The sequence below is a fragment of the Arachis hypogaea genome, chromosome 8 (assembly GCF_003086295.3).
Source record: "Arachis hypogaea cultivar Tifrunner chromosome 8, arahy.Tifrunner.gnm2.J5K5, whole genome shotgun sequence".
Taxonomy (NCBI): domain Eukaryota; kingdom Viridiplantae; phylum Streptophyta; class Magnoliopsida; order Fabales; family Fabaceae; genus Arachis; species Arachis hypogaea.
The window spans coordinates 12,227,971-12,239,790 of record NC_092043.1 but is presented as its reverse complement, the minus strand read 5'-3'; the positions used below and the strand labels follow the sequence as shown (position 1 = coordinate 12,239,790).

The 11,820-nt window shown below is 26.1% G+C and overlaps 2 protein-coding genes across 3 annotated transcripts; both read right to left on the bottom strand.

Annotated features, from left to right (window-relative positions):
• Positions 1-1,345: 1,345 nt before the first annotated feature.
• On the bottom strand, positions 1,346-5,381 carry LOC112708330 (agamous-like MADS-box protein AGL104). Of its 2 annotated transcripts, XM_072200700.1 has the most exons (12): positions 5,259-5,381; positions 4,927-5,136; positions 4,026-4,079; positions 3,886-3,918; positions 3,327-3,345; positions 2,860-2,921; positions 2,691-2,718; positions 2,506-2,567; positions 2,328-2,427; positions 2,064-2,114; positions 1,882-1,979; positions 1,346-1,786 (listed from the first exon to the last, which is right to left on the bottom strand). In XM_072200700.1, exons 2-12 carry the CDS (start codon positions 5,109-5,111, stop codon positions 1,501-1,503), a joined length of 978 nt encoding a protein of 325 aa, XP_072056801.1. In that variant the 5' UTR covers positions 5,112-5,136; positions 5,259-5,381; the 3' UTR covers positions 1,346-1,500. The 2 variants fall into 2 exon arrangements, with proteins under 2 accessions (XP_072056801.1, XP_025616290.1); XM_025760505.3 differs by lacking the exon at positions 5,259-5,381 and having other exon boundaries at positions 4,927-5,207.
• A 1,106-nt stretch (positions 5,382-6,487) lies between these two features.
• Positions 6,488-7,921, bottom strand: LOC112706141 (heavy metal-associated isoprenylated plant protein 24). Its single transcript, XM_025757290.2, has 2 exons — positions 7,480-7,921; positions 6,488-6,932 (listed from the first exon to the last, which is right to left on the bottom strand). The coding sequence occupies exons 1-2, from the start codon at positions 7,631-7,633 to the stop codon at positions 6,637-6,639; spliced, it is 450 nt and encodes a 149-aa protein (XP_025613075.1). The 5' UTR covers positions 7,634-7,921; the 3' UTR covers positions 6,488-6,636.
• Between the last annotated feature and the right edge of the window lie 3,899 nt (positions 7,922-11,820).

Sequence of the window (11,820 nt, the reverse complement as noted above, 5' to 3'; positions counted from 1 at the left end):
TTGGGTTGGTCTAGTAATTATTGGCTCACTAATTTATTTAAGTAAATGTTGGGGGTTAGAATCTCGCCTTATGCATGTAGTAATTCATTGGCCAGTAACAAACTCTTAAATAGAATTCAACTATTGCAACAAATTAGTCCTTGATGACATACCAAATTAGAGAATATCATGAGAAACAAAACAAAAGATAACAAAGTACATTATATCCTTTTCTCTAAAATTTCTCCCTCTATATAAAATTTTCTTCTCTCTATTTTTTTTATGATTGATTAGTTCTTTTCCTATTCAACTTTTTTCCCTTACACAAAGCAAAAACAAATTCGTAGATACATGATAAAAATATACATGACAAAGAAGCAATGTGGGAAGAAAGCAACAATGTCATCAAACGAAAAGAAAGGGTAAAGGAAAGACCATGACGTCGGTGGAAGAAAAAACGATAAAAGAGATAGCACCGAATGGCTAGCAAAGAGAGAAGAAGAAGATGAGATGGATGCAAAAAGAAAGAAGAAGCGGTGCAACAAAGACAAAAGAGAAGCGTCCGAAGAAATGGTGATAGAGACTAGAAAGGCTTCCAAAAGAAGAAGGAAAGAGAGAGCTAGGAGAGATAAGGAAGAGGGTATAAGGATGAAAAATTAGTTAGGAGTATAACCAACTGCAATTAATTAGTTAAAAAATAAATTTATCATAAAAAATATTAAACTAATTTTATAAATTTTAAAGTTAAAAATAAAAGAGATCGACTAAATTGACTAGTAATTTGGTTGTAGACTTTTTCTTTAAGAAAGGGCAGAAAAGTATGAAATATGTGTCGCAATTTCTCTGCCATTTATATTTTGTGTAGTTCCTTGGAGGTGTGATACTAAGACACAAATTTTTAACATTTCTATCTCTCATTAGATTTCAAAATTCAAATAATGCCCATATTTATCCTAATACCCTCTTCATCCTCTCTATCTCATTCCTTCTTAGCTTCCTCCTCCTTCCTCCTTCCTCCCTCTATCTCTCTTCTGCCTAGCTAGCCACCACGTCGCCACCTACCTCTTCTCCTACCATATCATGTCGCTTCTTCTTTCTCTCTTCCCCAGCCTTCCTACAATTCTCCTATCTTTCTTAACCATCACTTTCTTTGCGCACTTTCTCTCTTTATCATCATTGTGTCTTCATCTTCTCCGTCGTCGTCTCTTTCTTCACGGCTTCTTGCTTCATATTCGTTGGCAGGTTTGCTCTTGACATCCGAAGTCTCCTTTTTTATTTTTGTTAGTTGTTATTGTTTTTGTTTCTTTGTCTAAACTAAATTTGTGATTCTGGATGCTAGCTTGTGGCTGAATGTGGTGGTAGTGAATGAACACAAATTTGATAATTTCATGAGCTTAAAGATCACCCAGATAATTTATATTCCTTTCACCCAAACATTATACATAAACGTGATCATCATCATCTCATATATAACTAATAATCTAATATACATTATGCATGTTAAGAATGGAGTTGAGTTTATTATTGTGTGTTAAGTTGATTTTGAGGTTTACAGTCATATTCTCCGGCTTCATTGTTGGATGGTTGCAAATTGGAGGCTGTGATTGGAAGATTCATTTGTCCATGTGTCGTCATCATATTGGACACGTCAGGTCCCACCATCTCATGCTGCATATGAGAGTATAACGTGTATCCTTGAGGCCACGTGTCATTCTGATTTGTCACGTGACACTCTCCAATGTCTCTTGTATCGCTTTGTGAATTTGTTCCTTGTGGAAATGGATCATAAATTGACGATTGCAAATCCCTAATCATTTACAGTGCACAAAATTATTGATTCTTTATACAATTATTTATTTTTAATAAATAAACGGCGGCATTTAAAAAAAGAAAAATTATAACCTGAGTGGATCCAAAGGAGTAGATGCATCAAATATTTGGTTGGGGTTTTGGGTGCCATTTTGCAACCATCCGACATTCTCAAAAGTTGATGCCATCCCCTATCATAATTCTCAAATTTGTTATTGTACTTCTTTATGTGTGAATTTTGTTGAATTATTAGTAATTACATGAATGTAGTTTACCTGAATAGTTGATGGATCATAAGTAGGCAAATGGCTGCTCAATAGATATTCCTATAATAACCATACACAAACATAAAACATGTAGTTTATCAGATGAAAAATAACATAAATTGAAAAAAGGAATGATATTAAGAAATAAAAGTAAATAACTCTTTTTTTATATATTAATATATATGTAGTAAATTAAGTTCATTCTTATGAAATATATCAAATCAAATAATATATTTAAAAAATTACTCATGTGCGGATTATGTTATTGCAAACCTTTCTTTGCATGACGCGAGTCAAAGTCTCCATAAGATTCTTTTCACCAGATTCCAGCTCCTCCATAGATGTCATCTTTAATGGATCGGGTTCATATGCCCTAAATTCACAAATGAAGAAAATAATCATAAAAGAAGCACAATAAACATAACTATAGTATTGTTACTTTTAAACAAACCTTATCTGGTCTTCAGCCAGTTGAAGTTGTTGATGTAGCCTACTAACTTCTTGTTGGAGTTCCTAATATAAGTAAGGAGATTCAATTTATGCAAAATCATGAAAAAAAAAAGTAATGGCTAAAAAAAATGAAAATGATAACTTGTGACAAAATTATTTTAACAAGGAATAACAAAGTATGCTTACTTCAATCTCAGAGTTAATGACTCCCGGACTTTGTTGAAGTATTAGACCAAACATTCCCAAATAAGAGACAAATATTTTAGTATTAACAAATATCATTTTAATTTTTAAATAAAATAATTTTTAAAAAATTAAGTCTTTTTAAATAACACTGGAGTAGAAATAGACAAACTTGGCTAGTTGAAGAGCTATGTCATTCTCATTCCTCAATTGTTGAAGGGTCCGGAGCAAATACTACAAAAATGCTCAAACAATTATAAATTTTGCAAAAATCTTCTATAACCATAAGAAATTAACCACTATTTATTAATCCACATATATTTATATATGTTTTACATATTTTAACGTCAAAATAATAAAATATTTTAAAATATAATAATCAAAACTTTCTTAACAAGGAAAATAATCTAATTTTCCATTAATATGAAAAATTAATCATCATTAAATTTTTATTCACATTTTACTCATGAATATAAATCAGGTTTATTATATTAATTATAAAGTCCAATTATAAATATGAATATAAGTGCATTTCATACTTCTATTTATATATTCCCACTATCATCCCCTAATTGAGATGTAGTTACATCAAGTTACTAAAACATATATAAAAAAAATATATTCAAGATATTACTATACCTCTTTGTTCTGAATTCCCCTGTTAAAAGAAAAAATATAAAAAAAAATAAGTTAAGTATTTAAGTCTATAATAATAAATTATTAGAATTATGGTGTAAATGTAAAAAAAAATATTATTAAAAAAATATATATAATAATATTATATAATCAATAAATTTTATTATTTTTGTTAATATTTTAAATTATAAATTTTAATCTCTAAAATTAAGTTTAAGGATACAAAACCTAGTCCCAAAATATTAGAAATGAAATAGAGTACCAAATTTCATTGTCACATAAATAACACATGACAAACTAAAATGGATATTGCAAATTACGTTCAATGAACATCTTGAATTTATTAGTTCTACGTGTACTCACCACTCTAGAGACAAATTCACACAGATAATTCGAAAAAATTTAATGTTTATTTTGTTAAAAATAAATGTGAGAAGTTTATTTTATCAAGATAAAAAATTTAATTACAATGGTATAAAAATAAAATATATATATATACATATGTATATATATGTGTGTGTGTGGTAGATAAGAGGAAGTATTTTTAATCTTTAGAGAATACCTGCCATAGTGTGGCTCAGGAAAATTTACAGCACTGCAAGAAAAGAACCACTCTAAATAATTAAATTAAAAAATCAAATCTGATTAGTGATTAAAATTACTATATTTACATGCAAAATTTATTTATTGCCTATAACATACTTATCTCTTTCTTGATCAGGAAGATTAATGTAACGTGTGAAAACATCCTCAATCCTGATTATCATATATAAAAATACAAAAAAAAAAAAAACATAAGTCAAAAGAAAAACAAAAATAAAAAATAAAAAATGTAAAAAAATAAAAAATAAAACTTTTGTTTTTGGGAAGGATAGTATAGTAAAAAAAAATTATTTATAAGTTTAGTTATAGGTATATAGAATCTGTTAGTTTGTTAGGATTTGTTTTAGCCTAGAGAGGTACAAGTGTTTTGCTATACAGTGATACAACACTGTATATAGATGTATTTTTTATTAAATAAAAAACAAAAAACTCTTTTTGGCACAATTTTGAATAATGTTGCTATTCAATTGAATTACCACCAACTATTTAAAAGCATTGATTATTTATCACATGTTATTATTGTCTTAGTCAAGATCCTAATCTGCAGGAGAGTTATATATGTATTTTCTTTTTTTTTCCATATTAGTTTTGATTTGAACAATTCAATATTTCCAAAATGAAAAAATAAATAAATTATTCAAATTTCCATAATATTGATACACTAGTTTTAGAATAACATGTTTCCGTAAGATACATTTTATCCTTAGTTTTCAAAACACACAAAATAATATTTGTGTTCATAAGTTTCATTTACAATTTACCAGAAGAAAAGGGTGAGAAAATTCATGAATGATGATTGAGATTGAGGTTTTAAATCCAAATAGAGAAGGCAATACAAATAAGGAATCATCTACACTATTATTTCTCACAATTAATAATTATTGTTTTAAATCATCGTTTGGATTGCAATCTATAACCCTAATATTGGAAAGAAACTAAGTAATGATGATGATATTGAAATTGAAAATGAAAATAAATTAAGAATGATATTCATGCACACCTCCTTTTGCCAGAGAAATGGTTGAGACGACCAGAGGGAGAGAACATGATAAGTGCAATATCAATGTCACAAAGGATGGATAACTCATATGCTTTCTTGATGAGACCATTTCTACGTTTTGAGAATGTAACTTGTCGATTTGTGGTATTCTCTATTCTTTTTATCTCCAATTTCACACGCCCCATCTTGATTTATTATCTATGAACAAAGCTGTAAAAAGTATGTATGTAAAAAAAGGAAATCCAGAATATTGGCAGGGGAAGATCTAAGATAGTAACAATACTACAAAATTAAAAAAAAAATTATATATATATAAGGCATTCATGAAGAACCTTGAAAGGAGGAATAATAATGAATAGTTGGATATGAGAGAGAAGGAGGGAATGGCTATGAATGGCTGCGAGAAAAGAAGGAAGGTATACATACAGATTTTAATGGATTTATGTAAGAAATGGTCGCTTATTAATTATTATTACTTTGAGTTCATTATTATTGTTGTTCTTAGTTAAATTAATATTTTATGAATTATTAACCATTAGTTCATTCATTTGTTTTTTTTTTTTTTTTGAATATGATAGTGTTCACATGCCTCCCTATCATCTTTGTATGGGCTTCGTTGTTTGAACTGTTCAATTGATACCGCTGATTGTTGCAAACATCTAGTGCTTCGTTATTATATTGTATGATTCAAAAAAAAAAAAATTAATAAAAGTTTAAACACATGTTTGTAAGGCTAGCTTCAATCAACGGATTAAGTAAGTAATTATAATATCTGGTTTGATCAATTATAATTTACATGTATGTCCATGTCTAAATCACATCAAAACTAAACCTAACAAAATAACCATTTTAAGAAGTCTGAGAAAATGAGGAGAAGTCTCCGCGTGTGCATGCCAATATATTGTCCTACCTAATACGCAATAGAACAAGGCCTTATTACACATAACATGATAAATAAAATAAAATAGTCAACAAGAAGAAAATTAAATGTGAGGATAATGACAATGGCATGAATGCATTACAGTGGTATTACTAGAATAAAGTATGAAATAAAATGTGGGATAAAATATATGGTTAGATTATAAGATTAAAAAAAACTAGATTAAAAGATTTGAATTGATGGTTAAGTAATGATAAAAAAAATAAATTCTTATGAATGTTAATATTTTCTTAAAAATAGTTAGTTAAATTTAATTATAAAAATAATTTATTTATGTAATATTTTTTATAATTAATACATAATATTTAAATGTGTAATAATAAATACAACTTAAAAAATTGATAACTAAGTATTGAAAAAATGAGTCGCATACATCATCAAATGAGTGTCCATATGATTTAATATAAGAAAATCATTTTTCTTTCAATATAATAGATACACCTAGACCACAAACTTGCTATGTGCAAAATAAGTCACGCAAAAAAAATGAAGAAAAATAATATTTATACTAATTTTTTATATATCTTTTTTATTATATAAAATTAAAGAAAATATAAAAATATTAATCACCTAATATTTTAATTTAATACAAAAATAAAAAAATACAAAAGAAATATACAATTTTTTATGATATAAAAAAACAAATATTTTATTATTTACACAAAATAAACCACAGGCCGAGCATGATTTTCGATTAATTACTTACCTAATAATAAGGACAAAACAAATAGAAAAATAAAATCTTAGTTTGGATAATATATAGCAGTATATTACATGATTGAACAAGCATTTGGGTTTTCATCACTAAACATTTGGATGTAGCCGTCGTCAACGGTGGTTTCCGTTATGTTGGCGGTGTCAGCAACCTTTCTAACCATATTGGGAGGTGCCTTCTTATCATAGGCAGCAGAGACATAAGGATGAGCCACCATTGTGTACGGAACATATGGCCACAACTCAACCTTCTTCTTTGTTGACTGAGCAGCCTTCAAAACTTTCTTTGGCTCAACGTATCCGGTCACAGTTGCCTTCTGCTGCTTTAAATCTATGTCGACCGACTTAGCTCCTTCAAAAGTTAATTGTTACTAAATATGAGTCATCATAAATAAATAAGAAAGGTTGAAGTTAAAAATATCCGTAAATAATTATTTATCGATCTCTTTTTATTAACTTAAGTATTTTAAAAAAAATTTCAAACATAAAAATTTTAATTTTAATTTTTATTAATTAAAAAATTCATATAAAATAAATAAATAAAATCTTATATAAAATTTTTACACATTAAAACGAGACTTTTGTGTGAAACGTATTAAAAATATAAACATTTGTTTACGTGTTTTTTTTATTAATTTAATTTTTTAAATAATTGTATAATACATTAATATATTTGTTAGAGATATAATTATTTAGTTTGATTATCATTTTAAAAGCTAAAAATTTTAATATAAAACAAAAAAATATACAAAATTCACGGAAATTTAAGAGAAGTGTTATTTCATCACAAAATCATTTGTTATACATGTTTTATTTAGTTCTTTCTCAGTTAATACAAAACTTCACCTCTCATATTTAATCTCATATATAATAAAGGATAGGAAAAGAGAACGAACTACCTTTAACACCGGAAAGGACATGTTTAACCTTGCGAGCACAACCTTCACAGTCCATTCTGATTTTGAGAGCCACCGTTTGAGTTTGCTTCTTCTTCTTCTTTTTGGTGCTGCTTAGTAAAGTAGAGAAATAGTCCAAAGTGCCTTGTACTCCCATATTTCTTCTACTTGATTCTTAATTAGTTGCACAAGAAGATATATATGAAAAATATAATTGTTCTTAGTTTAAAGTAAATACTCTTGAACAAGCGAACTATTAAGAAACTGAGTGTGTATATATAAGGTGTCCGGAATTGTATGGAAAATGACTAGTCAAGTTCAAGTTTTGTCTCACTGTTAGTTGGGATATGAAAAAGATAATAATAAGTGTAGTGAATGATATGCCTAAGAGAAAGGACATGCAACTAATTAATTTATTAACAGAAATTGTGTATGTGGTGGATTCAAACGTGTGGACTAATGACAAAATATATATACAGTAGTTGATGGATGACTTATTATTTTTATTATATATAGTTATATATACCTACAATCAAATCAAATAATTAATAGACAAGATTGATGTCCTAGTCTCCTAGAATTTTCTTGGATTGCTTCTAATTCAATTACCTCCTTAATTATTTTAAGGACCTGAAAATAAGGAAAAATAAACAAGTTACATACCTCTTTTAAGTGACTTATAAGAACAAATTCATTATTTAACATATCTTGCTATTGGGTAATTATTATGGTGACCCTTTCAAGTTTCCTTACGAAGATTGTGATTGTTATTTAATACTGTACAAGGAATAAGATATATCCCTGAGATCTACAATAAAAAACTCATAAAAATAATATTAAAAAATTTAATAAAATAATTAACTTTTAACAAACTGTACATAGAAACCACTCTAGTTTGGAGTGTTAAAATGAGTTGAGTACATTGGGTTAATCCGTTTAACACTTTAAAAGGCAAATTTAATTTATTTCTAAAATTAATTATGCCAAAATAAAATGTTTAACAGATTCAGTCTTATAATTCATGAAGTAAATAGATTGACTGCAAAATAAATAATCTGACTTATTTAGCTCGTTAAAATTTTTCTATTTTTTAATAATTTAATAATTTTTTTAACAGTCAAATTCAAATATTTCAAGTTTTAACCAAAATATCTCATATTCCAATCCAATAATTTATTTTAAGAAAATTGACTCAAAATTAATATTTTAACATTATAATTGATTTTCTTTATTTTTAATTAAAAAATTTATTTATACAAAAAAAATAAAAAATGAAAAATAAACAGACCAACCTATATAAAAACCCATATATACTTGATATATAATTAATTATTGTATCCATTTAAATTCTGAGCTTAAAGAGACCGATCTAAACGGACTAAACTAATCTGACCACTAACTTTCACACTAATAATTTAAAGAAAATTTCCCTTAATTTCTCCTAATCTGCCTCACACCGTTATGTGATATTAGTTTTTTATAAGTTAAGAGAAAAAATCAAATTCAAAATTTTTAGATGAAAATAAGAAGATTATGTTATTTGAGTTATAATTAGTTGATTATACAATATCAACTCTATTTGCATCTTGTTTGTTTGGACTTATGAAATACGGACACTTCGCTGAATTATCGTGTCTGTGTGTCGTACATATTTTAGACATGACACTCATCGATACTAGTCTGATACGCGTGTCTGTTGTGTCCAACCGTGTCTTAATAAAAAATAAAAATTTTTTTCTGGACACACCTAAATAAACGTGTCCAATCTTATTGTTAGCATATATTCTTAAAATAAATTTAGATATAATATATATTATTATTTATTAAAATAAAAAATATCTTAAATATTTGATATAATTAAAATAAGACATTAAAAATAATTAAAAAATTTAATTTATATTTTAATATTAATAAAATATCAAATATTATTATAATTTATCTAAAAAATACTTTATATTTTATATATATACATATTTACATATCATATAAAATTTTAAAATTCGTGTGTCTGAGTCACATATTTTAATGTCTGTACATAATAGGTTTGGACAATTGTATATTAAAAATATAACAAATGCACGCAGGTAGCGCATGGTTGGTGAGCTCATTAAAAAAAGTCACCACTTACCAGAAAGTAAATCGCGGATTTGCCTCTAAAATCATGAATAATCTACTTAGTTGTTTGTATTAGAATTACTAGTAATTATTAATTAATGGAGAGAAGAGAGATTAATGCTTGCAGTGCAAGCAATTTAATTAAAATTAAGCATTTTATTAGTGAAAATTAGGGGAGGGAAACGGAAGAGGGACCCACGTCAAAAGTTTATTTGAAAAATTTCCACCTAATGTCTTTGTAGCAATGCATGAATATATAAATAATATAATAAGTGAAAGTGAATGGCATCAGCAGTAGACACATTGCATGAAGATCTGAAATCCACTTGGCAATGCAGACATGTATGCATCTATGGATGGTGACTGACAAGCCACCTGGCAGGATCAACGGTCTAAGATCCTGATATGTAATCATCCAATGGAAATTGTCCACTTGTGAAAATGCATGGTTGATTGAGGCTTATGATATAAGGGCGGTGGCAACATTAACAATGATGAGAAGAAAGTGAACCAATAAATAAATTCGCATAATGGACTAGTGTTTGGATACTACGACAGATGGCATGAAAATGAAATAATTATTAAAACCTCAATCTTTTAGGGATTTTTTTTTTAATTTTTGGGATTAAAAGCGTCATACAATACATTTATCCATTGAAAATGAAGTTGTCCATTTGTTTGTTTCCTCTAATTCCACGGATATAGCTAATTTTGTTTTAATATATATGTCTTCCATAATCTAATGCATGCAAGACAAGGGTAAATCCAATGACACGCACACTTTTTTAAATTATGAATGTCAATATATTTTAGATATGGTATTTATTAATATTCATTTGATATGTGATATTTAAATATAATTATGTATTAACATATTTAATTTTATTTTTTAATATATATTTTTAAAATTATTTTAAAAATAATATATATTATTATTTATTAAAATAAAAATATTTTAAATATTTTATATAATTAAAAAATATTAAAAATAATTAATTTATATTTTAATATTAATAAAATATTAAAATATTATTATAATTTATTAAAAAATATTTTATATTATATATTTATATCCGTCTTATAAAATTTTAAAATTTGTGTATCTATGTCTCTCGTACGATATAGTACCCTGCAATGTCCGTGCATCATCATGGGGGTAAATCTAATAAAATTAATGAGACAAAAGTCATATTTAGAGCCATATATATCCTATTGGGTAGGCAAGTAAATCCACTTTTAGTTAGGAGCATGTCACTGTTGAGTATTTCATTGCTGAAGTAGAGGAACTTTAGATAAATGGCATAGATGCCGACATGAATTAAAAATACCAAACGATAAGAGATATAAGAACACAGTAATTTTCAATTGAGATATAGAAACACACTTTGTATATATATATACACTATTTAAGATATATAATTTTTAATAAATAATAATATATTGTATTTTTAAACATATTAAAAATATATAGTTAAAACATAGGTTAAATACCACGTTAGTATTTGGGTCCATTTAAATGTATTTAAAGAACTATTTTTTATGTCACTTGAATATAAAAACATACTTATCATATAAATATTGAACAAGTATAGTGTTTGAAATATGTCACACACGATGTATTTTACAACTCAACTGAAGTACCGTTTCATAAGATAAACAATAAGGAATAATATAAAAATAGAAGATAATAAAAATATTAAACAATATGAATAATAAATATATTAAATATTTAATTTAATAGGTATGTAGATAATTATGTTAATTTTTAGTTGGATGGTGGTTATTTTTTTTAATTCGGTTTACTCATATACAATTAATAATGATTGAATATTTAATTTATTAGATGTGCAGATAGTTATCTTAATGTTAGAATTTAAAAGATAATTTAAAATAAAATATTTTTTTATTTTATTGGGTCAATTTTAGAATCTATTATTCATATTATTCATAAAAATTATTGTCTATTTTTAATAATAATAGTAGTAATATATAGTAACCAAATTAAAAAAAATAATAATAATATAATTAACAGCAAAATAATACCGACAATAATAATAATAATAATAATAATAATAATAATAATAATAATAATAATAATAATAATAATAATAAATAATGTTTTTAATTAAATGTGCATCATCCAATCAATTAAAAACTTTTTAAATATTTATCTCACTTATTTTATAAATTTTTTAATCACAAATTTTTTTTCCCTCCTACCTAAGTACC

What these genes read in the sequence shown, in the direction of transcription:
- LOC112706141 (XM_025757290.2), bottom strand. Translation starts at nt 7,633, where the DNA reads ATGGGAGTACAAGGCACTTTGGACTATTTCTCTACTTTACTAAGCAGC. An exon ending in TGTCCTTTCCGGTGTTAAAG is followed by an intron (nt 6,933 to 7,479) that starts GTAGTTCGTTCT and finishes TAACTTTTGAAG; the next exon opens with GAGCTAAGTCGGTCGACATA.
- LOC112708330 (XM_072200700.1), bottom strand. Translation starts at nt 5,111, where the DNA reads ATGGGGCGTGTGAAATTGGAGATAAAAAGAATAGAGAATACCACAAAT. An exon ending in CTGGCTGAAGACCAGATAAG is followed by an intron (nt 2,428 to 2,505) that starts GTTTGTTTAAAA and finishes TTGTGAATTTAG; the next exon opens with GGCATATGAACCCGATCCAT. An exon ending in ACTCCTTTGGATCCACTCAG is followed by an intron (nt 1,787 to 1,881) that starts GTTATAATTTTT and finishes GTAAATGATTAG; the next exon opens with GGATTTGCAATCGTCAATTT.